This window comes from Protomyctophum parallelum (genome assembly GCF_964188405.1).
Source record: "Protomyctophum parallelum genome assembly, chromosome: 16".
Lineage (NCBI taxonomy): Eukaryota > Metazoa > Chordata > Actinopteri > Myctophiformes > Myctophidae > Protomyctophum > Protomyctophum parallelum.
In genome coordinates this window covers 7,643,647-7,671,643 of record NC_139711.1, presented here as the reverse complement: position 1 = coordinate 7,671,643, position 27,997 = coordinate 7,643,647, and the positions used below count along the sequence as shown (strand labels likewise).

Here is a 27,997-nt window from a genome sequence, read left to right as displayed (position 1 = left end):
TCTGTTACTACATTGCAATAATTGTTTTGGCAAGAGTGATAATACATAAAGGCCCACTTGCCTTTTTAAGGTGTGTCCGCTCATGGTCTGATTGGACTATAATGTTTGAATTATAAACAAAGATTCATTCTTGATTCAGAATTAAACCAAGCCATTCTGAATGCAGAAAATACCTACCGGTGACTAAGGTAGGAGCTGCCATCACTTTTAACCAATTTAGCCAATGATCCAACTAGAAATGCACTCTCTCTCGAGACGCCAACTTGCGCCTTGCACACAAGTAGGCCATGGCATACTTGGAACGATGCAAGTTGGAAATGCACGTCCCTTTTATGCCCATATGGAGTTCTTTGTCAGGCCGTATAGATATCAGAACAACAATGTGATGTCAGAACAGGACAGCTCCAAATATGGAGCTATATAGGGGTTAGCCACCCTGGGCAAGACCTAAGCTGAAAAGACTATCAGCGGAAGTTGCGGGATTTTAGCGGAAGTGAAATCGTTGATGCTTTACAAATCAGTTTACATTCTCCGCGAATGAAACAAGTGTTGTGATTGGTCGGGAAAATATCGTATCCGGGGGAAATACATTCGACGGCTGTTCCGGAGGATATACAACCGCCGATAGCTTCTCTGCCTTAGGTTGTGACCAGGCTTTTCTTTTCGCAGATAAGTAAGCCTGGGACCGAGGCTAGGGGTTAGCAGGTCCAGATCCCGGGCAGAGGCTTTTGTGCTGGTTCTGGACAACCGGCTATCCGACGGACTCGACACCAGGCACTGCACTCCCTGTGGGGGTGTGGAACATGTGTGTCAAATCCATAGGCGGAGCTTGAAGTTGACGCTGGGGGGTGCGACTGCTTGGCCAACGACACCACGATTTTTTTAACCTTTATTTTATTATTTTAGCGTTTTTACAATGCCCTAACCCCTAAAAATGAGTTATTTAGGTAGTACAGCAGCTCACACACATGCACTACAGCCATACAGCGAGTCATCATATCATGATAAGAGAGATGATTACAAACTACAGTCAGAAGCCAGAAGGTACCCCCTGAACCCCCCCCAAGCTCCGCCCATGGTCAAATCTCGAGTTACGTGGACTTGGTTCAATTATGGACAATTATAGATGTATAATCTATGGGAGGCTATAGATCAGATAAAACTATAGAAAAGTCGCAATTTTGAAAAAAAGGACGGGTCTTCTAAAGAATGCACAAAAAAAAAGAAAAAACACAAGCCTCATATTGGTTCATTACTCCAGTCAGTGTGCATTATGTTCTGATGCTTCTGGTGAAATGGAAAAATACCAGAAAGAACAGCATGTTTACCATGTGCACCTGCAGAGCATAATGGCCAAATCAGCTCACCATGGCAACAGCTGAGGGGAGAGTTGGTCCATGGTTGGGGAAAAAACCCACATCTGGACCGGTTCATGCAGCACATTCTTATACTAGTATAGCTAAATAAGACAGTCCTATAGCCTACTCTGACATTTGGCATAATTTGCTGTTTATCACAATCATTACAATATAGTCTATAATATAATATTGATCCTCTTTCTCTAATTGAATTTGATCTGTAGTGCTGTGAACTTTAAACGTTTAAGACATCACACCATAGCATCACACACACCTCAGTCCTGACTCCTGGAGTAGCATACTTAGGTGTCATACCGTACATAAACCTGTCAACCTCACATAAACCACCAAACATGGGATCATTGGGATGGTGGCCAGAAACAGAAAGTGAAGCGTGGCAGCAGACAGACAGACTCAGGCATGGTCGGACAGACGGACACTGGCGTCTGATTGGCTGAAAATGAAAGGTGCGTCAGCTTTCTATTCTGTCGTTGCGTGTGACCAGCGTCCAGCGGTGCCCACTGCCCAGATGATTTACTGAACTGAACCCAGAGAGAGAACTTCGTTATTATGAGCTCACCCAGAATGGGCTGGATGTGGGTCTTACCTTTGGTCCTGCTGGGTCTCCTACGACCCTCTGTGGGGAAATACGCACTCTCCCAGGTAGGCAGCACTTTCAGCCTGGCGCCCCTGGGACTTTTATTAGGCAAAACAATTCAAGAATCTAGGAAAAAATAGCAAAAATAGAAGATCTACGCTTGTAGATCGCAGTCTCGCAGATCGATAGTGTGGTGTCATTGGTGTGTGACAGAGTATAGGCCTATATATACGTGGTTAAATTGCTAAGTTGACAAGTCGTGCAGGAAACGGTTAAAATGCATTCGCCACTGCTTATTTTAAATCAGTGATGATTAACTGGAAGTTGGATGACCTATTTTCCGGCCGGGAAGAGGAGAGATTGGTGTTACAATTATGTCGCAGTCCCACATTAAAATTTCTAAGTTTATGCAAGCGCGGTGCTGTTGTTGACGTTTCAAACTCAGAGTTTGTGTTATAGTTGAATAGGATTTTTTTAGACTAACCAGGCAGGTTATAATGGAAAAGCAAGTGCGGGGTGGCCGTTAAGCTACAGTGTCTATTATGTATAGTCTTCTAGTTTATTATTGTATTGTATGTGTCTAAATGTCTTAATGAATTGAATACACAGGACCACAATGGAAACAATTTATTAGCCCCTATATGGATTTCTGTGTTATCATTTTAACAATCATTGTAAACCGTGCAAATTTGTTTGTTTGGTTGAATCTGGCATTCTGGCATCTCATATAAATTAATATCATAATATGCATTATATTCCATTCTGCAGCAGAACGTTAAAGTGATAGCTTAATTAACTGTAGTAGGCCTATATGTCCTATTGGTAACAGTTACACCATTTAGGCCTTGTTTAATGTTCTCTCTCTCTGTTGACATCAGGGATCAGGATCAGGATCTGTTTTAGCAGTCATGTCAGTAGGCTACTCTAGTTTAAACAGAGGGTTGAGCCAAAACCTTATTTATCATTATTTAATTATTTCCTTGAAATACTACTTAGGCACATTTATTTTTTGTATATATATTTTTTATCCCACGATTTTGTAACCCATTTTTCACCCCTGTGTCAATTATCTAATGTGACACACCCTCCGCCAACCTAGTCCCCATATAGTAAGCACATTTTTGTGTATGCTTTTGATAGTTGCGCTGGAATACTGATAAAGATAACAAATATGTACCTAACTTTATCACATTAGACATTGTTTCATAATAGATTACATTCATGTGGGTGTTTTCAGAATAATGCTTTCTACAAAGAAGGAAAATAGTCCACTCCCTCTTGAATGTTAGTCACTTTATTGTATTTTGTTTCATCATAACAAAAATGTGTGCACGGTATGTACACCATGTACTATTAAATGTTCTGCTAAACAAGCTGACAGTTGACTAGAAGTCAAAGATGTTGAATCCAACACTGAACACTGAACAGTCAATAGTATAAACAGATCTGTTACTCTACCAAATTACACATGACTAATCTAGTGTGGGCAGAAGTCAGCTTTAAAACAGGTAGGTTGCGCACATCCAGTCCCTCGCTGGTGCTGGACAATAGGTAGTTTAATAATACCATGTAAAGAAGAGAAGTCTGCTCCACAGTGTTTAGTTTATTTTAAAACACTGGCATTTCAGTTTTCAGATACAAAAACATTTCGGCCATGTTTGGCCTTCATCAGTTGACCTGGTGAAATCATGCATCATCTGCATCATTTTGGATGTCAGTGATGTGTCTATTGTCAATTTGGTGTGTAGGCTACTTAACAAAATCACAAAAGGCTTCAGCAGCCTCCATGAATAAAATACTACACTGATTTGTGATGGAACCGGGGAGGGTGGGGTATATGTGGGGTTGTTTGTCTACAAAAATTTGAAAATCTTATAAATAAAGTTATACAAAAAAAAAGATACTACACTGAGGAGTTATTGATCACTGTGTTGGCTGTTGGCCAGATTAAACAATAACAAGCCCTTCTGATTTGTGTTTTTCTATCCACAGCTGTGTGACTCATCCACTGACGGCACAATTTATAGTCACAGGGCCGCAACCTTGAACGGGAGTCGCACGGTCTCTTTCAGCGAGTATGCAGGAAAAACCGTCCTCTTTGTCAACGTAGCCACGTACTGAGGTCTAACCTACCAGTACTTGGGTAAATACTGATATACAGCTTGTATAGGCTGTATTACTTTGTATTTAACAGCAGTGTAAATCATAGTGTATCAGGTTACCTGTATAACGTGAATTGTATTTGTCTTTCTTTTGTCAGAGCTGAATGCACTACACGAGGAGATGAAGCCTTATGGATTCACCATTCTTGGCTTTCCCTGCAATCAATTTGGGAAACAAGAACCAGGGACTAACCATGAAATCCTAGCAACATTAAAGTGAGGAAAAACACATTTCTTTTCTTCTTCCTAGTTCAGCCAAATGCATAAAAACAGAGAAAATAAAACATTTACAATAAGGCTATAAAGTCACAACTAAACTTAAATGTCTTTTAATCAGATTGTGTTACGCAGGATGTAGGGAAAGAAAGTGCCATTTGGGAAAATCCCCCCATCAATCAACAAAGCTTCATTTATTCTGGCTAAGCATCCTTGGGGGGAGTGGGATCACTTTCACTCTTATATGTACATAGAATCTATAATCTTTAGATCCCGTCAGTCTTCTCATATCCATAGCCAGGCTTATGTGATAGAGATGGGCGTTGTGTAACCTTTACTGAATATAGGGCAGCCCTGCCAGGCCAGGGGCTCATGAATCATTGGCTGGTTGAAGTGCTCACACAGGCATGTCCACTGATAAGCTTATACCCTTCCTGGATTTCCAGGCATGTTAGACCCGGCAACGGATTTGTTCCAAATTTCCTGCTGTTTGAGAAGGCCGATGTGAACGGAGTAAACGAACATGGAGTTTACACATACCTAAAGGTTAGTTCATTTAAGAATTGTGAGCAAAATTGAGCAATTCAAAACATGTAGTTTGGAGCGGAAGTACATGATGAACATTATGATGATATTTACAATCCGGGTCTTAATTTGATGAATAAAATCACTTCAATATGTATGGAAACGCAAATAAATACATAATAACTAGCACATCTGCAGTGGTTGGAGGTGGTCTGCCTACTCTTCCATTAAGACATTTAGTGTCGAGTACGACATCTACTGGTTCATAATGTCAATAAAGTCATTTGAAGCAGATGCTACACCGGATTGGACACATCTTTATTGTACTTCAGACATCGTTGCAATATAGGCCCAAGACAAAAATAGCAAGACTCAACCATCTTCAGTTTAATTCCCCTATATGTATGAAGTAGGTGGCTGTGCCTTTTTGGAGACCGGAAGCAGGTAGGAGTCTATTAATTCCAATTGAAAAGTGAACGTGAACACAGCTTCTGAACCATACTTTAGCTCCATGGTCACTGAACTAAATATTGGACCTGATCGCCATAAGCCTCACAATATTACCAGGAGTTTCATACAAAAATGCCTTTTTTTCATAGGGACAAATCAAATTATCAACCTTTCTCTGTCCCAGCAACACACTCTCTTGTGGTCTTCGAGGCTATACACTCGCACCAGTAAACATAGAATGTTCGCAACATAGAATTGCCGTCAGAAGGCTAAAAGCAGGGAATTGTACTGCCAGACGCGCTGCATGCCAAGGACTCACTTCTCCAGTGTACTGCGTTTTATTCATTTATTAAAGGTATATTAAAACAATTGATTTGGCATCATAACAAAGTGCGTTGTGCAGAATCGCATACAGATAGCAGCATGGTGTTGTCTTAGCGTTTGCGTTTGTAAAGCGCTCAGCTTCCCCGTCATTCACCCCCTCTCCTTCCATTCATGAAATGCCACCGGTGAACAGCTGACTTTACTACCTGTCTGACACCACCCAACACCACGTGACCATAGTAACCATAGCAACCCATCGAGCTGTCTAACCTGTCCCCAACAGTCTCCTTACGGAGCTATGTGTGTGGCTGGCTGGGTATCTGGCTAGCTGGCTGGCTGGGTGCGCCTGAGCACGAAAACAGCATGGTTGTTTTTCACCACCTGTGCGCAACCTAACACACAAACACACACGCACATATTAACTGTATATGATGATTTCGGGTGTCCCAGTACAGTACAGTACAGTACAGTAGAGGGTACAGTAGAGGGACCCCCAAACGGTAACTCTGTCATTTCTCAACCGTGGGGTGGCTCGCTGGAACCGGCCCGGCACCCTGAGTGCGTTCATGTGGGTCCCCCCCACACACACACACACGGAGTTGCACCACTCACTTCACAGTGGTGTGATTCTTTTAAATTATTACAGCCTACTGCTGCACAAAGTTTTGGCATGTCAGTCAAAGTTGTCTTTATATAGAAGACTAGAAGATAGAACACTATTCACAGGTGTTGTGACAGTTATGGAAAATTATATTATTGAGCATTGGAACTGTTTTGTCATTTATGTCCATAATGATTTCATGTTATAATAATAATAATAATAATATATACGATTTATATAGCGCTTTTCTAGGTACCCAAAGTCGCTTTACAGAAAGAAGTACAGACATATTTATTAGAAAATATTCAGAATATTCAGAATCTCAGTTTATAATATCTTAAATATGGTGACAGAACCCTCTGTGTCTTCCGTCAGACTGCAGATGAACTCGCGAGAGTGTGTTGTGTTGCTGGGATAGAGAAAGGTCGAACAAAGTTAGATTTTCTCCTGATTTGTCTTGCAAAAAAAAGTCATTTTAGTATGAAAATCTTGAAAATCTTGTGTTCCTTGTGACAATCAGATCCAATATTTAGTTCAGTGACCATAGAAATAAAGAATGGTTCTGAATCTGTGTTAACGTTCACTCTCCCATTGGAATGAATAGACTCCAACATTCCTCCGGTTTCCTAATAATGTGTCCGCCCACTTCACGCAGATACAAGAAGTAAACCGGAGATTGCGTGTCTTGCTATTTCCATCTTGGACTGTAGTCAAATAGATTCTATATAGACCGATTCACAGAGGGGTGCCCTGGGCGCGGCCATTACTGAGGGGTAATCCATGGAGCAGGTGCTCCGTAGGCCAGGTGTAGCTAATCAGTGCTGCTGCACTCAATGGTACACCTCAGTAATGGCCGCACCCAGGAAACCCTCTGTGAATCGGTCTATAGAGGCGAAACTCCTCAGATACTTGGAATCACCACTAGATAGCGCAGCGGTAGTGCTGCCGGCATCGCTTTGTCTATGTAACACTTAGTGCGTTTTAACAGTGGGCGAGCATCGGCCAACACATCGCCCAATCGTCCAGTATCGCCCGAAAAGATTAATTATTTGGATCTTTTATCTTGCCATCCAGAACTCCTGCCCACCTGTTGGAGACAGCTTTGGAAACCCCACCGATAGGCTGTTCTGGGAGCCTCTGAGGGTTAATGACATCAAGTGGAACTTTGAGAAGTTCCTGGTTGGGCCTGACGGGAAGCCAGTGATGAGGTGGTTCCCCCGGGTCAATGTGTCTGAGGTCCGGGCCGACATTAGCAAATACCTCCGCCAACGCTATACTCAGCAGGTTGTTAATTAGAGTCATTAAAATAAGCCTATTCTTATCTTTCATCTTCTGATGAAAGGTTTCCGTCCGATTCTAATGAAAACCCCTTTCTGTTCAAGTAAGAGTAAAATATGATTGTGTAGATTTTAGCTATTAACACACAAAGCATTTGACTAACCATGCGTGTAGAGCCTACCAGTGTGTAACAGGTCCTGGAACATGGAGTTGATGTGTTGAATGAAGAGGAGGCTTGAAAACAGTCATTCTGTGGTGCCTACTTCGGAGTCTGGGGTCCATGCCAGCTATTCAGTGCATTCAGGCTGCCCTGCGATCTCAGCATCACGTCATTCTCCCACACCCAGGACCTGTTAGCCACAGTAACTTAAGGATGTTAATGACTTTCAATAAATCATGTGAAACAAGATGCTGTTGTGTGCAAACTTCTTTCCAGAAACATTGGGCTGTGCACAAATACAAGGTCAATGACAACACAAGCAGACGTACTTCAGAACGACTTGCAAAGTACAAGATCAGAGTAAATATAGAACCAATTCAGTGCTACAAAGTATTGTAACCATAATACCAGTTAAGCATCAAACCTAGCATCTCTAAACAACATGCACAACAAAATACTTAACATCTGTGGTAAAGCAAACTGTCCATATGTCTATCTCAATAACATATGTATCTATCCTAAAATAGGTACAAAGTAAAACAAGGAAAGGGGTGTTAGAGGGTGAGGGTAGTCTCAAGAGGTGAGTTTTCAGAAAGCCATGAAAAACCAGACCATGAAGCGAACAGACATTTAGTATATATTTATTAAGCCAGTCAAATACAAAAATTCTCACTTTAATGTGCTTTTCCTACAGCAAAAAAATAAAATAAAATAAAAAGATAGAAAAAAACAAAACAAAAAAAACTAGGCTACAAACCAAGAAAATACAACTGCCAGTAATTACAGCATACCTTTCAAAGTGCAATTCAGCTAATGTCTCATTTCAGCTCTCACCAAAACAGGAATATGTTCCCCGTGGATAACATGTTGGTTCATATGGAGGCTTGTTCTAATTTAATCTACATACATCTGGAGGCCCCTCCATCTCAAAAGTCTGAAATACACACATTAGGGAAAACTCGATGGATATTCAGCTAAACATTGGGTTGATTAAAAAAAAGGAGATACATGGCGAGTTTACCGTCACGTTAGTCACAGCCATTATCTAGAGGGGTGAAGCTTGTGTGAGGGTGCGTGCGTGGGTCTATTATTAACGATGCATTACAGCAGTTCACAGGTCAGTCGGCAAGGTGTGGGTTGCTGGTCATAGAGGTGTTTAGTAAGCGAAGCCAGACGTCCTGGCAGAGTTATTTGTTTTTATCTCTGAGGGGAGGCAGCGCTGTTGTTGTGACACTCTGGATACTGGTGACAAGCATCCTCAAACAGGCTATTAATGTTACAGATAAAGACCCACAGGATAAAAGCTGGAATGTTATACAGTCTACAATACAGTACATTGTTGCAACCCAGCCTTTACAGACAGTCTGCGATGACTGCTGGGGTCCAAGGTCTAAATGCTGCAGTTAATTCCACTTAAGCCCTATTTTATACTTGGTCACACAATGGTGTTGATCTACACGCCTCACGTCATATCGCACCACACTGTGAGCAAGGAAAATAGGGATGGCGAACACTTTCAACCTTAGGGCAATTATATTATCTGGGATTTATATATAGCGCATTTCACAAGTAGATGCTTCTCATGTGTGAGGGCCAGGGGAGAGAACATAATATGCACATTTGTGTACAGGTTAGTCGGTAGAGCACTCGCCTATCAGCCCAGGTTCTGGGTTAGACCCCGGGCACTGGGAATTCAGCATACGAGTAGCACAGGTTTCTAATTCATGCGGTATTGGCAGCTACCGGTAGGCGTAATGCTCCACCTCAGCATTCCATCTCCCGGCTCTCTGTAGCATATTAAAAAGGGGATAGCCACGCTCGTTGGGCTGATAAGCCACGCCGACCTACAGTACTTACTAACTTACTTCATCGTACGATGGTGTCGTGCAAGTGAACACAGCCGATCTACAAGCTCATAACGTGTCTTGTCGGAACGTGCTTTGAGCAAAGAATATAGGGATGGCAACCACTTTCAACCTGTCATCACTATTTTGGTCATTATAAGCTAAATGTTTCACATTTGTTTGTTTTTTGCCACATTGTAAGCTTGTAAATTGGCTATATTTGAAATATTCAAAAGTATAAAATAGGGCCTGAGTAGCTCAACACTGATCTCAATCTGCTAGATAATGTTGAGACTAAGCCGAGGGCAACTATTCATTATTAAGTAGGATACTGCAAGACGGGTGTTCAAATTGGAATGAGAGATCAAATCAAATAAATTATGGTAAAGCAAAAGTGTCGCAATCAATGAGATTAGGTCCATCGGATGCTGATATATGAATGATACTAAAACCAAAACTTGGTTGTATGTGTATGTACTGTACGTTTTGTTTTGTGTGTCTGATACAAACATACAATCTCAATAGCTACAATATATTGGGAATACACTAACAACATAGAAAGAACAGCATTACTAAAGACAATGATTTACACTTAGTCAATGCAACTATCAAAACAGTAGATTATAAATAAATTATCAATAATCACAATCATGTTTTTTAGAATTTTTTTTCTTCCTTTTTTCCTTTTTTTGTTTTGGCTGTGATGCCATCAAAATTCATTTCCCAAAATTTTAGTATTTGAACAATCACTTTGGAACAGTTACACATAATGGGACAGTTCTATAACATCAATGATACTGAGGAAATTATCATAAATGAGTTAACATTCACATTACAATTCCTATGAGTCAATGTACCTATATATAATCATTCATTGTAGGAATGAATATATGTAGTCTTTGTCATATTGGGGAATGGCTTCCGTTAACTCTACAAGTAACAAACTAAGTGTAAAGTTGTTACACATTTGCAGAGAAACAATCACATAGGTATTATTGTCTGAGAAGAAAACAAAAACCTAATCAATTTTGATCATTGCCAACCTATTGAACAAATGACTTCAGTTTCCTGCATAGAATCATATGAAGCAGATTGAGTCTCGAAAAAAGAAACAAAAGAAAAGAAAATAGATTAAAAAAATCTAAATAATATTTCATGTATATATATATTCAGAATAGCGAAACAGTGTTTCACAAATAGGTTTATAAAACGCAAGTGTATAAACAACATTACAATAGGATATCTACAGTTTCAGTAGGAAAAATTATAGTTCAAAATCACACCTTTTTTTTCAACTCAAACAAACTGGTTCATGCTACTACCCGCGCTCCCTTTGGAAGCGGCGACGCTTCCTTTAGTGCTTTCCAGGGTCGATGTTCTGTCTCTCCCTTTTGCCAAATCCTGTAGCTGTGGACTGATCTGAAATTACAGTAGTGGGAATAAACAATTTACAATTTAGGCATTTAGCAGACGCAAGAACAAAAAAGCATGGGAATACATCACATAAAAAGCATTTATCATGAAACATGCATAAGCTAAGAACGTAACAGGAATATCTATATAATGAAACTATACATATAAACTATACATATATACTATACTATACATATGTACTATGACGTGCTATGACTACATACAATGCAATTATAGTGTTGTCTACATAACATGCTATAAGTCTGTATCAAATGCCATCTAATGCTATCTAATAAAGATCTGTTAGCACACAGAAAATAACAGAAAATTACCTAAACTGCAACAGTACTGTACTATACTTCTCGTACTGTACTGTTGTACTGTACAAGCCCTCCTCCCTGGCCTGTGTGTGTGTGTGTGTGTGTGTGTGTGTGTGTGCGCGCGTGTGCGTGTGTGTGTGTGTGACACTGCGCAATAGTGCCAATCCAGGGGTATTGCTGAGGTGTTTCAACTGTCCATGCTTGGACAGACACAGCCAGGGACACACATAGCTGTGTACTGGAGCGGAGGCACCGCTCAAAAATCTCTGGTTATATGTTGTATTGCATGTATATTTTATTCAGCCGGTGCTATATATCGTCGTATACCTGCATTCTCTGGTGGGGGTCTGGAGCCCTCCCCTGTGCCTCTGGCCCCTCTAGGCTGCGGGAAGGACGACTGCCACGGAAAACCCTGAACAAAGAGAACAACATCATCACCCAATGCCACTTTTCTATTAGATGGTACCGGCTTGACCTGCCCCGGGCAATTTATTTTGTATCTTCTCTTTGTTCTTTGTGAGGACGTCTACATTTTGTTTGTGAGACAGGAATTCGTTATTAGATTTGCAGACTGTTTTCATTAGCAATGAATCACACATTTTCTTGCATTTATTACATTCTCTAACACTTTTGTGATGTCGTGCTCTCAGACTCGACAAGGGCATTAACAAACTGTTTAAGAAGGAATACCGTCAGCAATAATGTAAATACTTTCATTTATTTTTTTTTATTTTTTTTTTGTCTTTTGTCTTTCTTTTTCTGCCCACTCTTTCTTCTTTTTCTCCTTCTGAAATGTACAATCTGAAGCAATATTGCCCTGTTGCCCCTGTTAAGTGTGGACTTGATGTCATATGTAGCCCATCTGAAGAAAGAGAGGATTATTTATACAGAGACATTGGAGATGGAGCCACTTGGAGGGGGGATGGGGGGGTGAAAAAAGAAATCCTGGGAATTGCACTTGTGTCCTATGTATACATAGAAATGCTGTCTATACTGTAATGCTTTTTCCAAATAAAACAAATATTATAAAAAAAAGAAAGAAGGAAAAGCGAGTAAGCTGTTGACCGTAGAGTAGAGCCACGCTGATTCTATGGCTATAAATGGAGAAGTATCATAACCTCCCTCAGCACATCTAGGTCCACCGGTCCGGACATGTGCCACTGGTACGCGAGTAGGGAATCCCAGGTTTTTCCCAACCGTCACCAGGATTTTCCAAACAGCGGTGAAAAGTTGACTGTGTCCACTGTCCGGTCGAATGAAAACACCAAGGATTCGTCAGCAGACGAGTCAGCGACTGTGATTCATAAACGGCTTCGAGTCTGTGTTACCTCTGTGATGCGTAGCCTTGTTATCTTTACCGTCCATGTGTGCTCAGCGAGCAGCAGCAGCAACAAGCTGTAGGCTATTTTGTCCGTCGCTCATGCTAATGAAACAAAACGCTACACGGTGACCGTATAGGATTATTATTTCATGTCAAAACAGTAAAGTATCAGAAGATGATGCTACTAGGCATGTAACGATTCACTCAACTCACGATACGATTCGTATCACGATATGAGGTTCACGATACGATTTTTCACGATTTAAAACAATATATATATTTTAAAGAATAATTTCCGTTTTTTAACTTTATATAATTTATCTTCCCCCCTGAGATTTTTTATTAAACTACATTGCAAAAGAAGTAGCATTACTTTTGACAGTGCAGAAACATAATTGCCTTCCTTGATGAGCATCAACGACCATCACCTGGGCACAGTCAGACACACACAGCTCCCCTCTACAGTCACAGACACACACAGCTCCCCTCTACAGTGCTCTACTACTGAAAGTGACTATCATTTCTCTCCAAAAGCACTTGAATATGATGGAATATGACTAAAGCTCACTAAATTGAAAATCGTTTTATTTTATTTCAATGAATCGATTCATATCGTCGGGATTAATATCGATATATATCGATACACGATATATCGTTACATGCCTAGATGCTACCCAGGTAAAGTCTGTCACTCTGCATGTTTAACTAAAGTTTTCCACATGTCCAAAGTCATTTCTGAAGAAGACATGAGCCAAACCTTTTTTGAATCATACTATTATTGTTGACAGAACGCTATTTAGGTAATGAATGATACATCATTATGTCGCGATATAATAATTATATAGCAGCGGGTAGCCTGCCTACAGTCAACGGTCTTCCGTGAGTTAGGTTTTGGTACGATGATGCACGGCGCCTACGACCCATTACAATGTCAACCAATGTCCCTTTGCGACCCTGAAGGGGTTAGAGGACCGGTTTTCTGTTCCCTCACACGGCCAGCCCTTTGGTGGGGTTTTCTTACCGGGGCAACAGGCTGGAAGTCTCGTCCGGGAGGCGGTGCTGCTGCTGCGGCGGCGGCGGCGGCTGCGGCTGCGGCGGCTGCGTTGGGCATCCGAGGGGGGAAGTGTATAGGCCAGCCCTCCAGGCCCTGCGGTCCCACCTGCACAAACGGACCACAGTATGGAGGGCTCAGCGGGCCGTTCTGCACTGAGCCTGACGTGGGGTCTGAGGTACGTCTTTCCTGCTGCTGCCCCTACGAGGGATCACAAGTACACACGTGACCCCCGTCAGAACGACGCAGCGCGCTACGCTGCCTCAGTCACGGAACCGGACGGCATGGGGGGATTCTACTGGACTTTAAGACACCCCCCCCCCCCCCCCTGCCTGCCTTCGCACCGCCTCCCACAAAAGGGAATGATGTAAACGTTCCAGTTTTCTGTCCCTGTCCCCGGCGCTGACGACACACGACCACGAGGGGAGCGAGGCTTGTGTGTCATGGAGTATCGAGTGCCCTTTAGTCTAGTGTGCACTTGGTACAGTCTGTGTGTGTCTTGACAGCTTTCCGCCACAAGGGGGTACTGCTGCACTGGGGTTTGCATTCGGGTCTCAAAAAGACACAAGCTTTCAATGAAACGCTATTCCCTAAGAGGAATGTTTCAGAAACGTTGGGAGACCGACTCATTTGTACCTGTTTGTGATGCTGCATCTGCAGTCTCTCCAGCTTACATCTCTCCGTGCGCTCCCTCTGACACTCGTTCTGTGCCTGGTGAAGCTGAAAAGTATGCAAAATAAGACAGCAGGCCACCCATTAATGCTTACATAATTTAAAAATATGATATATCATATTGGCATTGTTATATGATAATGATAACAATTAGGCATGTAACGATATATCGTATATCGCGATATATCGATATTATATCCCGACGATATGTATCGATTTATTAAAAAAAAAATATATATATATATATATATTTTTTTTTAGGGGGGCTAGTGTGTGTGATAAGAAATGTCAGCTGTAATCATATTCCACCATATTCACATGATTTTGGAGAGAAATGAGACAGTAGAGGCCTGGAGAGGGGAGCTGTATATGTGTCTGTGCCCAGGTGATGGTCGTTATTGATGCTCATTAATACATCAAGGAAGGCAATTATCTTTGCAATGTAGTTAAATAAAAATTGTGAAAAAAGCTTTGGGGGGGAAGATAAATCATAAAAATAAAAAAAATTGGTAATTTGTCTGGAAAATCATTGTGTTGAAAATATCGTGAAAAATCGTATCGTGAACCTCATATCGCGATACGTATCGTGAGTTGAGTGTATCGTTACATGCCTAATAACAATGCCTAATTACTAGTACAGATACCTGATTGGTCAGATTTGTCATCTGACCCTGCAGCCTCTCCACTTGCCGTCTCAAGTCCTCCTTCTCCTCGTTCATGCGTTCCCTGTCGCTCCTCTCTTTTCTGAAGTCTTCCTCAAAGATCTTCACCTGAAGAGCAGCACAGGGACTGTAAGAAGTGAAGTCGGCGTGCGTGTGTGTGTGTGCGTGTGTGAATGTTTTGATTTAGTCTTAGGCTTTTGTATAACACCCCATTTAGTCTTAGTCCTACTTAGGCCTCACTCACACCTAAGACACACACTTGTGTTCTGTGTGTCATGGCTGCCTCAATGCATTTCCAATGGGAGTCACATGACACCACCTTGTTGCATGGGGGGGGGGGAGGGCAGAAGACAGCCATGCAACAAGGTGGTGTCTGCAAACCATGTGACTCCCATTGGAAATGCATTGAGGCGGCCTTGACACACAGAAGACACGGGACACACGTGTGTCTTGCGTGTGTCTTAGGTGTGAGTGAGGCCTAAGTCTTCTGAAAAACCTTAGTCTTTCAGTCTTAGTCAACAAAATTAACACTGGTGTGTGTGTGTCTGTCTGTGAGGCCAAGCAATGCCAGAGTTTGGAGAGTCCTAGGCCACCACTTGTGGCCACTATGTTTTTACATGTTGTGACAACAAATAGAATAGTATAGTATAGAATACACACATAAACAAAAAAATCATTTTTGAAGGATTTTGCATGCCAGGTAGCTCCTTTTCTGCCAAGGACAGGATTGTACGACTTTAATTAATGATCACAGATCACCAAGGACGAGATTGGACGAGATAAGATTTTATGCTGTTTTTGTTTTTTTTCAGCGTATGTGACGTCATCGGTTATATTCAATCCAGGTCCCGGCCTAGCGCCGATCGAAAACACTCTTTGCATTGCAATTGAGCTCAGATTGAGTTGATCATACAAAATATCGATGTTTTTGGAGCTCAATGAAGAATATTGGCGACCGGCGGCTGTTGTGATCACTGACCATGTATCTACTAGGGTGCACCCCTGAAATGCTTCTGTGTTCCCGGAAGTGCATCAATTTTGTCGGTCTTGCTTCTTAAAGGACCGCATAGGGCTAAACCCTTTCTAGATGGTGCTGTTGGGCTGACATAATTAGCCAATACTGATGTACTGATGTCGTCAAAAAAGTAAAACATTGGCTGGCTCTAGTGTGTGTGTGTGTGTGTGTGTGTGTGTGTGTGTGTGTGTGTGCACGCATGCATGCGCATAGATATGTTTTAATGCCCAACCTGTTCTTTTAGCACAGCTATTTGGGTGAGCAGTTCCTGCTTTCTTAGGTTACTGGCTGCGTCCCCCTGTCCAGGTGGCTGCTGGGAAGAGGAGGAGGGGGCGTGTAGGTTCAGGGCCTCCTCTAAAGCCTGGCGGAGGAGAGGGAAACAAGAGGACACATTTATACCAGTCGTCTCCATTTCATTCCGTCCTTCTCTTGTCGTCTCTCTCATTTGCACGAGCAGCAGGAATACAAAAATGCACTCATAATAATCATGCATGCACAGAAATGCATGCACGCACGCACGCACGCACACACACACACACACACACACACACACACACACACACACATTTGCACAAAACACACAAGCACCCTCACCCTGTTGAGACGTTGGATTTCCTTCTCCTGGTATTCTCTCTGCTTGCTGAGGGGGAGCAGCTGGTCCTGCAAGTAGCGAACTTTCTGTTTCAGCTCAGCCGTTTCAGAGTTCAGACACTCTTTCTCCCCCTGAGAACGCACACGCACACGCACACACGCACGCACACACACACACACACACACACACACACACACACACACACACACACACACACGCTTAATTTGTATCTCTTATTTGTGATACATTATTTCAATTGAGTGTCAGTTTGCAGTAAGACATTTCAGACAACCCTGCGTATTCTCACCTGTACATTTTCGATCTTGGACTTGGCCAACAACAGTTTCTTGTCGTAGTCTCGCTGCCGCTGTTCACGCTCTGCCTCCAACTCTGTCACAGCCTTCTGGGACTCCGCCAGGCGCTGTCTTAGGTCAGTGATCTGGGGGGAGGGGGGGGGGGTATATAGGTTGTTTACTTGAGGGCAACTCACTGTGTCCAACAGTGACGACAGTAAACAATTATCACAAGCACGAAGAGACACAAGGACTCTGATTAAGGTCATTTTTGAGTGGTGCAACCACTCCAAGGAACAGCAATGTCCTTGTCCGCCTATTGTATGTGACGTTAATGAGCACGAGTATGACTATTAGTACCAGTAGGAGGCACTGTTGTGCTAGAAACAGAGAGAGAGATAGTGCTGTACTGTTGCCTGCTAATGAGTAAGAGAGGGGGGGGGGAGGGGGGAGTTGCACCACTAAGTTCACACGGGTGTGATTTTTACATATCACCTTGAGCCAGAGCCCCCTAATTTGCACGTTAATTACGAAATGGGTGGGCAAATTCTTGTTTACATTTTTGACTAGCTTTACATCTCTACTTCACATGTTTGTATGATAACCATTGCAGACTAGTAGCTTAGTGGTAGTTATCATGCATTGAATACATGCACCCCTGTATTGTCACACGCAAATTGTGATCAACTTTTGAACCTTACTTTGTGCAGAGGCCAATGAAACCACTTTTCTGCATACTTCAAATATGGGGAATTGATTGGAATGGTTATTTTACTTCCACAAAACGTATATATATATGCTTAAATGGCCTTTTAATGCAGTATTTTGCACACAAAATACATTTAAAGGCTTATAAATATTTTTCGAATGGCTATAGAAGACTGCTCACCATTCTAAGATTTAATATGAGTGGTAACATGTGTTTATACGTTTTGTAACTCTAGAGCAGGGGTGGGCAACTGGCGGCCCGGGGGCCACATGCGGCCCCCACCTTCACTTAATGTGGCCCTCAGGTTAATGTCAGAATACTGATATAATAGTAGTTTCAGCTGTTTACAATTCCACAACATGCAAACATGACCCGCTTTAATTACTTCAGTCAAAATTAGTAGCTCATTGCTCAACACAAGTATAATTAATTAAAGGCATTTGAAATGACATAAAAATGTTAATTTTCAGGATTCAAACTCAAAAATAGAAAGAAATAATTCAAGATTTCAATTTGAATATAGTAAAAAAAATGCCGATCTACAAGCTCAAAACGTGTTACAGCGCGACACGTTTTGAGCTTGTAGATCGGCTATTTTTGTTACGACAATAATATATGGCGCTCTGGAGTGAGTGTGGAAATATAGTGGTCCTCTGGAGTGAGTGTGGAACTATAGTGGCCCTCTGGAGTGAGTGTGGAACTATAGTGGCCCTCTGGAGTGAGTGTGGAACTATAGTGGCCCTCTGGAGTGAGTGTGGAACTATAGTGGCCCTCTGGAGTGAGTGTGGAACTATAGTGGCCCTCTGGAGTGAGTGTGGAACTATAGTGTCCCTCTGGAGTGAGTGTGGAACTATAGTGGCCCTCTGGAGTGAGTGTGGAACTATAGTGTCCCTCTGGAGTGAGTGTGGAACTATAGTGGCCCTCTGGAGTGAGTGTGGAACTATAGTGGCCCTCTCCATCGTCAAAGTTGCCCACCCCTGCTCTAGAGATACAATCAGAAACACTGTTAAAGTATGATAACACGAGCCAGGGCCCTAAAATCGAGCTATAGAATCAAATGTGTAGCAAAGCTGGTGTGATTTATTTTTTACTTGCTGTGCATCTCTACTTCAGTTTGGCATGATAACCATTGCAGAGACATATCTTTGTGGTCATGCATTGAATGTGTGGACCCTTATATTACCACACACACACACACACACACACACACTGTTACAACAAATATATGATCAACGTTTGAGCCATTATTGTGTAGAGACCTATAAGCACACCCTTCTTCATAATGGAGGTATGGGTAATTGATTAGAACAGTTATTTTACTTATGCAATACTTCCATATTATGCTTAAATGGCTTTTTAATGCAAAATTCTGAACACAGATTGAATAATTTGAAAATAAGTCTTTGCTGCAAGTCTTCACATGCAAATTGTACTCTGCGTCCACAACAACAGAGAACATCAAACACATTACGCCACCAGCTTTATTCTGTGCATAAGGTCATAACGACACCATGTAAGGACTGTCTTTTCATGCATGCCAAGTGTGCCAACTACCAGGCTGGCATTTGGAGCGGTCGTCTTCAACAACAACACCAGCCCAGTTCAGCATGGCTGGGCCAGAAATGATGACGACGGTCGGCTCACTGTCGAATGGATGCAGGGAATCTCCAACTCCTGATATAGTGTTTGCAGCTGCTGTCCTGCAACTGCAGTCGCAATTGCAAGCTCCCAGAATGCACATGCTTGACCAATATGGCTTGAAATGCACTTCAATGTGCAAATTACAAACATGCAAGAAGAGGACCCGATTATCACAGAGGCAGACTTTGACTGACTGGGAAATAGAGGAGTGAATTTGCTATGCATTTCCCCGGTCATGTCCCAGAACTCCCTGAACCCTGTCCCTGACACACCCCTCCTTGGCCTCGTCATTCATTCCTCTTTTGGATTTGTCTCTATATATTTTTTTGGAAAGTCAAAATGAAATGTTCACCAATACAAACAACAGCCTCCGTCTGCCTTCTGGGTCCGCCCCTTTCTGCATACATTTCCACATAACTAACTCGTCTTACTTGATAAATTGATCATTTGGTCCTTGAAACTCGTGTCATATGAAGCAAACTATTAGTTCATTTTGACTTGGTGTATAGAATTTGGCCCGCTCGGGGACCGTACCCAAGTTCCCTCATGTCCCTATGTTCCCTCCAGTGGGGGCTGGTGGTGATTTGGGGTGGGGGAGGGCTGAACTGGACAAGTAAATAGTTATATTTTGTGTCAGTTGAGAGAAAGTGTTTAAAAGTGTCAAATTACAAGCAAATCATAATAACACTCAACAAGCATAATGCATGGAAACTCTTGATCCACAGACGACCTCCTCAGCTCTGATCAAGGTTGGGCACCCCAATCAAACTACTATTGTGACACTGCATTCCTTTAAATCCTGACATGGCCTTCATTAATCACTCATTATCTCAACAACATAGAGTACAGTACCACACCTTAATTGACACCACAACTATTTAAGCTACGTTGACAAACGCAAAACTAGTTTAGCTTGTAGAACTTTGTGTCTCCTCATGTCCCCAAGTAACACTGTCCTGAAAGGCCATCTGCAATAACCTAATATGAAGTACGGTATACTGCACACCCATTCACCTTTGTAGCCAAGTGTCCCTTTCTCGGACTGCAACTGTACATACTGTATAAGATCCATTTATTGAAATCCCAATCATGGAATATACTTGGACCATGCATTATGCCACATATAATGCCCGTCTCAGGACGGCCACCTGCCAGTATACAGTGGATAACTTCCCAGTCTTGCTGGGTAAGTTGGGTAACTATATAGCTACTGTAACTACTTTAACCCTGACATCCCAATTTTGGGCATGTCATTATAGATGAATTCGCAGAGGGGTGCCCTGGGCGCGGCCATTACTGAGGTGTAATCCATGTAGGCCAGGTGTAGCTAATCAGTGCTGCTGCACTTAATGAAGGTTTACATTTTATACTGTGAATTAATTGCACTAGCAAAGTGTAACATGCAGTGAGGACGGAACGTTTGTTCTAGCCCAGGTTCTCTGGAGTCATAATATAAGGGACGCAGCTTCAGTTACATTCTGGAAAGAAAAGCAACACATCAAATCTTTTCATTCCTCCGTCTTTATGCCTGTTTATTCAGGTTCCGTTTTGTCAATGAGGTACTCAGCAGCCCTGAGACCTGTAACAGAGGTTTGTCATGTCAGCTGTCAATCACTCAACTCAATGAAGGCCAATGGAAGACGATTTGGGCTGTAAAACAATCTGCCCATTTTGACCAATTTAGTTTTTCTCGCAAATATTTGATGCTGCTGCTTTAGATTCTACCAGCATATAAACACAGCAGAGGCCCTTCCAGGGACCCCTGGGTGCCACAGGCACAGTTTCATTCCACTATGAATGGGCCTTTTGCCCTCTTGCCCGAGGGTATAAATGCACTTCCAGTATACTCGCCAATGTAAAACTTTATATGCCTTATATGCTCCAAGGGATAACTGAGCAGACAGTCCTGGTCCACCTAAATGCTCCGGGGTATGCCCTATGCCCTAGGTACCAGGGTTAACTCACATAAGTTACCCGAACCTAAAAGTCTATGTACGTGACCTGCCTCGTCTAGAGGCGACACCCAGGACTACGTGAGCCATAGCCAACTCCGCCACGTCCAGGTTATAGAATCTTGCAAAAACGTTGACAGAGATGACCAACTTGCAACCGTACACACATGACACATCCTGTATGGAAACACCCTTGAATAGTGCCCAGGATGCCGTCTACGCAGGGTATGGCAGCATCCTGTGTCCTCAGGCCTTCAAGAGGCTGCAACCCTGTACTGGCATAAGCCAGTTGGATGGCCTCCACAATCCACCGGGACAGCCGTAATTTAGTATTGGTTTCCTTTAGCTCCGGCACACCATGTCACAAATACCCATACACTTCCTGAAGGGAGATGTCTTGGTCATGTACAGTCTCAATATTTCATATCAATGGTCTTTTGTCAGGTGTGACTCAGCCTTTTTACACATTACCAAATTTAACCAGACAAGGTAAAAAAAAATATCTACAAGGAACACTGAAAGATTATACTCTGGAAATGCTCAGATTAAAAAACCATGGAAACAATAGTTCCTTTAAGGACAGTTCCGTGAGTGCTGGTATTCTCTTGTGTATCAGGTTCTTCCCAGACCGTGCACCCGATAAAATGCTCAGATGAATTGCAGTCGTGCCTGCTTCCTTGATTTAGATGTGTGGTGACAACGCCTGACTGGCAAACACTTCGGACGGTGATTACAGACGAACGATACGGACTACCAAAAGTCTGCCTGTGGTGTTTTAATCGGATAGGTCCAAAGATCATGTGTACCAATTTCTGTGATATTTGGACAAAATCTGTATAAATAAAATAAATTTAACCTATGGTTCAAGAGTTATAAGCCAAAACATTAAGTGGGCTGTTATATAAGTTGATTCATTTTAAAAATTATTATGAACCTATTTGAAATTCGGTTCTCGAGTTATGTAGATTACAACCGTACAGATGTACACACAGAGACTTGGTGCATTTATCGTTAGATGATACATAGGCTACTATATTGAATATTCCCTCGTTTAAAACATTTGACTTTAAAATGTTAACAAAATGAAATAAGAATGTTGACTCTAGCTTATGCAGTTTGATTCTGGAAAGTTAGGCAAAATCTGGGACATTTTCCTATAAAATGCCTAATTTGCATATTTAAATATTAATTTTCAGAAAACTTGTAATACAATAAATCATTGTCTTCATGTAATCAACTAGGGAAGTTTCATGGTGATCAATATTTATTTTTATCCTGTATATAGGTGAAAATAACAAAATGTGTGATAAATATGAAAAAGCTACTCCTGTGGAAGGGTTATCATATATTAATTTACTTATATTGATTCTATAAACTATTTAATATAGGTATGGTTTTGCCCACTTATTTCGTAATGAAAACTTGTCTAGCTACATACCGGTAGTCTAATTGTGCTCATGCTTTATAGCTTTGAACAAGTCTGAATTCTGAGAAGAGCAGTATGATCAAATATGCTGCAGCAACATACCCCCTCCTCGACTGCAAAAAATAAAAACAGACGTGGCCTAATAATGACATAAATGGATATATTGAGTGGTATGCGGGTTAAACCAAATGTTGCATGGTGTCCCAACAAACGTGTGAATGTGTGCTGCCAGGTTGTGCGTGGGCGCCAGTCTGAATGTGTGAGCTTGTGAGAACGCGTGCACGTGTATATGCGTGCGTTTCTGCGTGCCCTCTCGACTGCACCGCAGCAGGAAGTCAGTGGGTACCGGAGAGGTGAGGGGAATTTTCAAGTGAGACGCGACTAGCCTTGTGGTGAGCTCGCTCAGAGAGAACGCCACTGCAGGACAAGTGTCACACGGCTGCTCCAGTTAACACAAACATAACAGATGGAGGCTGTTATGGAGATTGGAGTTACTTTAGCACATTTCATTTGTAGAAGTCTTGCACAAGTCGCGAAATGGTGTCCCGTGTTATTCCAAAGATGGAAAACATTTTCAAGTAGATAATTTTAAGTGCTATAGAGACAACGGTTGCCAACACAGATTCAGACTAAACAATGGCATTTTCTTTCCCATGTTTTCTGCAGGTTGTGCTGTGCAATATTAAATGCGCAATTTACTCGATTCTTATATGAACCGAGAATCTGACAGGTAATTAATATGGCACACTTTCAACAAATTAATTCACAACAGTCACAGGGCAACCACATCAAAGTTACCAGCAACAGAAACACAATGGCTAACATCAAATGCCTTAGTAAAGCCGAAGCGTTTGACATTACTAGAATTACAAAGATGACAATTTAAGCTACCCAGCCCTTCAAAAACAAGAGTCACTGTATACCTGCAGGGGGCTGAAATAATAGTACAATGTACTATTGTACAAGTACTTATGGAATAGGTAGCCTACATCTTACTTAGTTTGACTTTGAACACAAGTTAACTGATGCAGCACAGAGGACATTCTCCTCTACTCGAGTTCACAAATGCTTTAGGGAGAAATACATTTAATTAGGATACCTAATTTAAGTATTTAGTGTAGAATTGCAAAAGGACACTATAGTCTTGATAGATGAACATTGAAATGAACTTTATGAGTGTCTATTTCAAACATCTCTGGCAAGTTGTGGAGGAGAGGTAGTGTTTTTATGTGTTTTATGCTATGCAGGCTAATCACTAAAGAACATTTCAGGCAAAGAACTAGAAAAAGTGCCCTTCTGGGCACAGGTCTCCACCAGGTTATCCACAGATCCGTGCAGTTAGAGGTAAAAACACTTTTCGGCCAGTTATAGCGCCACCTTGAGGCTGAGTTGAAATTGTTCATGTGGCATTTGGTCCTCGGCCTAGTGGGAATGTGGGTGCACAATTTCACGGAAATCACGCGATGTGTTCATGATTTGCAGCATTTTGTTTGAAACTGAGCACTCCTGTGAAATTTGGAAGCCAATCTTAACCAATCAGGATGGAGTCTGAGAAATCTGAAAGACCCTTTTCGTTGAATGGCTCTAGAGAGACTGTGTACCAATTTGCGTGATGTTTGGACAAAATCTGTAGGTGTACTGTGCAAAAACTAGTTTTGCACAAAGCGGCCTCCTGGTGGCGCTATAACAGGCCGTTCTGGAAAGTTTGGGGCAGAGGTTCATCTTTGGCATCCAGGGAGTGTGTGTGCAAAATTTGGCATCGACCGGGTTAACGGTGGCCGAGATTAGCTGGTCACGGACGGACACACACACACACACGGACGGACGGACGGACGGACGGACGGAGTGCAAAACATACTCTCTCCCCATGCCTTCGGCCTGGTGGAGACAATGAGTAAACCAAAATCTGGGGAGGTAAATGACTTCCAACAAGAGTCAGACCGAGACCGAGTTGACCAGACTTAACTACTTTTAACTTAGTGTCAATATTTTGGTCATGACATTATAGACGATTTGTGATTACACAACATGTTGTGTCATCACACACACACACGGCATGTTTTCCCTTGACCAACATTACTATCCTGCCATTACTGATGACCATTTTCCAAAGCATGTTGTAATATGTTCTGATTTACAAGGGGAAGCCATTCGATTCCATTAATTTCAGTATATTATATGGCATTTGATATTCAACCAGCTGATTGACATTGGTTGAGATATGTCAAATACAACAGACCACGTTTCGCTGTCGCATTATTTTCTGGTTGACGTTACATTATAATTATGTTTTTTTTACAATTCATTTAAGCTGTGAATACAACAGCAACATGTACAGATGTGTAATGGTCCTTTGAACCTGACAGTTAGGCCGTGGGCCACAGGCTGTTATCGTGACTTTCATAGGACCCCACCTCGGAACTGCGTTATTTTTTCACAGTAGACAGATAGATTCCTAGTACTGCAACAAATGTTTCTAGCTTTGAATTGGGCACATTAAAGGCGTAGTGAAACGGAAATGGTGGACATTTTATTCAAGTTGAAACACCTCTATGAAGTTTCTGAACCAATCAGAGCGTTGCATCCCTTCAGGCGATGGGACGGTAGCTAGGGACGGTAGCTATGCTATACGCAGCGCATGGAGTGTGTTTGTTTACAAGTCAGATAGTCGTCCAGCTGTACCAGTTTACTGTTATGTGGCTTATTTCTACCCTATAATGTTTTCAGATACATATTTTAGCGTAATGATCAAGTTGAAACCGAGTAATACACTGTCTGGATGTTATCTTGAATGGGAATAAAAACGGAGGATTTCTGTAATCAGTAGCAGCTGTGCTGGACGGATGCGCACATATGGGGAATTAAACGGGTGAGCTTCATTTTTATTGGCTTTTATCGATGTGGGCCTCGACACGTCATCACGCAGCACGTTTTCGTTTTCAGGAAGTGATTCAAATTAGATTTGTATGGACTTTTGATATAAAAATACACAATGGCATCCATTGTTAGATGGATGTGGTCTAAAAGTGTGAAAAAAATCATTTCACTACGCCTTTAATGAAACGGAGCAATCCAAACTTCCATTTTAAGCAGGCACATTTTCCCATTGACTTATAAATGGGAATATTTCTCTGAAAGTGTAAGGGCTAAAGTTACAACACTTGGCAGGGAGGTTCATAACAATTACAAAAAATAATTACAGTTAAGTTACAGTTAGTTACAGTTAATTATTAGTTATGTGAACTTGATGGGCTGGATTTTATTTCAGTTTTAGGAAACATTATGTACCTTTTGTTCAAATTGTGACTTCATGGAATTCCACTGTATGTCCCACTGCTTGTTCACCTCCAGCACCTAAAGCACAAGAGGTCATTGACAATGAAAATAATGACAGCGTAGTGAGCGTACGTACATAAAGGAAACTAATTACACACAGATTTTCCCTATGTAGCCAAAGAGGACAGACGGTGTAGGAAAAGACACTCACATCCTTTCTCTGCTTCTCCAAAAGCTTGATCTTTTTTTCATACACCTCCTGATCACAAGTTTTCGTCTGGGTTTTGTCTGCAGCTTTCACACTCTGGAGGGGGGGGGATATGAAACATTCCTAAATCCCCAAAGAAGCCACACCACTACAATGCCACTGCATTACTGAGGCTTCAGCCACAACGATGCACAGAAAAATAAAAAAAATATATTTTTTAAGGAAAAATATTTATTGATGGAATTTACTGGGAAGTTTAAAAAAACAACGTTACAAAGTGAAGGAATGACATTTTAACCCATTTTAGGCGGGAACCCCTTTTGGTGTTAAAATTACGTTATGCTTTAGCTATTTTAGAAAAATCGAAGAACGACTGACATAGAAACATAGCTTTTTCAGAAAACTGTCATTTTAAAACATACATTTTTTTAATCTGATCTCAGGTCAGAATGGGTTGAAGAATCAACATGACAGAGATAATGTTTACCTTTTGCGGCGTGCCGACCTCCATCTTGGATCTTACGCTGGGGGTGTCGTCTTTCACCGGCTCCTCTCGGGTCTCTGGAGGAGCCGTGTCGGCCGGCGCCGTCGGTCCTGTGACCAGCTCCTTGAGTTTATGGTTCTCTTGCCTGGAACAGTCAGAACAGAAACCTAAAGTCAACAAAGCGGTGTTGTTTTCGTCCACTAAAACTAAGACGAAAAATGTTCGTCGACTACCTATTTTCACTGACAAAAACAAATGGAAACTAAATGAAAACTAAGCTACGATGACTAAAACTAAGACTAAATATACTGACAATTTCGTCGACAAATAAAAACTAGACTAAAATGTTAGGGACTAGTGGACAAGAGATCCAGTACAAGTCATTTTACACTTGGTTGCAAGACTGTTGCGACGCGTTGTGAACTTGTAGATCTGCTATTTTCAGCAAGTGTAAAAACACTCATTACGACGGCATCAAGACCCTCCAAAAAACATTTTAGTCGACTAAATCAACTGTAGATTTAGTCGACTAAATCAACTGTAGATTTAGTCGACTAAAACTAGACTAACACTAAGACATTCCAGGTGACTAAAACTAAATGAAACCTATTCAAGAGACTATGACTAAAACTAAAATAGAAATTTGCTGCTAAAAACAACACTGCAACAAAGGTTCTGTGGCCAAAGAACAAAGTCCTCAGGAACACCAAAAGTAAAAGTAAGGCAAACTGTCTTTGATGAAGTCAACTGTGTACATTACGAGGTAAAACAGAAACTAGCCCGATAAATGTGTCCCTTGTTGAGTTATCCCATTTTGGGCGGGAACCCATTTTGGTGTTAGCATTACGTTATGCTTTAGCTATTGAAAAATAGCAGATCTACAAGCTCGAGCTTGTAGGTCTGCTATTTTTTTTAAATCGAAGAACGACTGACATAGAAACATAGCTTTTTCAGAAAACTGTCAGGATGTAGAAGACACTTTTAGAATCTGATCTCAGGTCAGAATGGGTTATACGAATAACAATACCAAGTCACCTCAGCTGTTCCAAGTCTCGATTCCTGAACTGATGATCGTCTTCCATTTTCTTGCGAAGCTCATTGTTCTCCTGTCTGAGTTGTTCACACAGCGTCTAAAAAAGGATAAACATCAATAGCCTGGTCATCGGTAAGTTCTTTTGACTTTATTCATGCGTTACCCTAACACCAAGGCCTATGTCCTTGTACGTTTGTTTATTTGCCAGACACATTTGTACATGCCTGGAATCGGTCCACTGCATTTCACCCATCCTAACTATTAGGCGCAGTAGTCAGCCACTAAGCAGTGCCTGGAGACCAGCTCCAGCTGTGGAGGTCAGTGCCTTGGTCAAGGGCACAGGCAGGGAGTATCTCGTTCTCGTGTTTGGCCCAAGTTAGGCTTAATAGCTTTCCACAAGATATCTCGAGAAT

The 27,997-nt window shown here is 41.8% G+C and overlaps 2 protein-coding genes across 6 annotated transcripts in view; one reads left to right on the top strand and one right to left on the bottom strand.

Moving 5' to 3' along the window:
• The first annotated feature begins 1,907 nt into the window (after positions 1-1,907).
• gpx3 (glutathione peroxidase 3) lies at positions 1,908-7,845 on the top strand. Its single transcript, XM_083785482.1, has 5 exons — positions 1,908-2,021; positions 3,949-4,099; positions 4,217-4,334; positions 4,781-4,880; positions 7,309-7,845. The coding sequence occupies exons 1-5, from the start codon at positions 1,929-1,931 to the stop codon at positions 7,528-7,530; spliced, it is 684 nt and encodes a 227-aa protein (XP_083641608.1). The 5' UTR covers positions 1,908-1,928; the 3' UTR covers positions 7,531-7,845.
• Positions 7,846-8,297: 452 nt separating this feature from the next.
• Positions 8,298-27,997, bottom strand: part of tnip1 (TNFAIP3 interacting protein 1) — a 34,436-nt gene continuing 14,736 nt past the window's right edge. For 3 of the 5 annotated variants that reach the window (XM_083785443.1, XM_083785442.1, XM_083785441.1), the window contains exons 7-18: positions 27,587-27,681; positions 26,555-26,696; positions 26,071-26,163; positions 25,872-25,937; positions 16,870-17,001; positions 16,565-16,693; positions 16,203-16,331; positions 14,938-15,063; positions 14,258-14,341; positions 13,592-13,822; positions 11,577-11,661; positions 8,298-10,935 (exon numbers count right to left, since the gene is read on the bottom strand). In XM_083785443.1, coding sequence (XP_083641569.1) covers positions 10,871-10,935; positions 11,577-11,661; positions 13,592-13,822; positions 14,258-14,341; positions 14,938-15,063; positions 16,203-16,331; positions 16,565-16,693; positions 16,870-17,001; positions 25,872-25,937; positions 26,071-26,163; positions 26,555-26,696; positions 27,587-27,681 — 1,377 coding nt within the window. In that variant the 3' untranslated portion in view covers positions 8,298-10,870. The remainder of the gene's footprint in view (positions 10,936-11,576; positions 11,662-13,591; positions 13,823-14,257; positions 14,342-14,937; positions 15,064-16,202; positions 16,332-16,564; positions 16,694-16,869; positions 17,002-25,871; positions 25,938-26,070; positions 26,164-26,554; positions 26,697-27,586; positions 27,682-27,997) is intronic. The other 2 variants (XM_083785444.1, XM_083785445.1) reach the window with 2 other exon arrangements.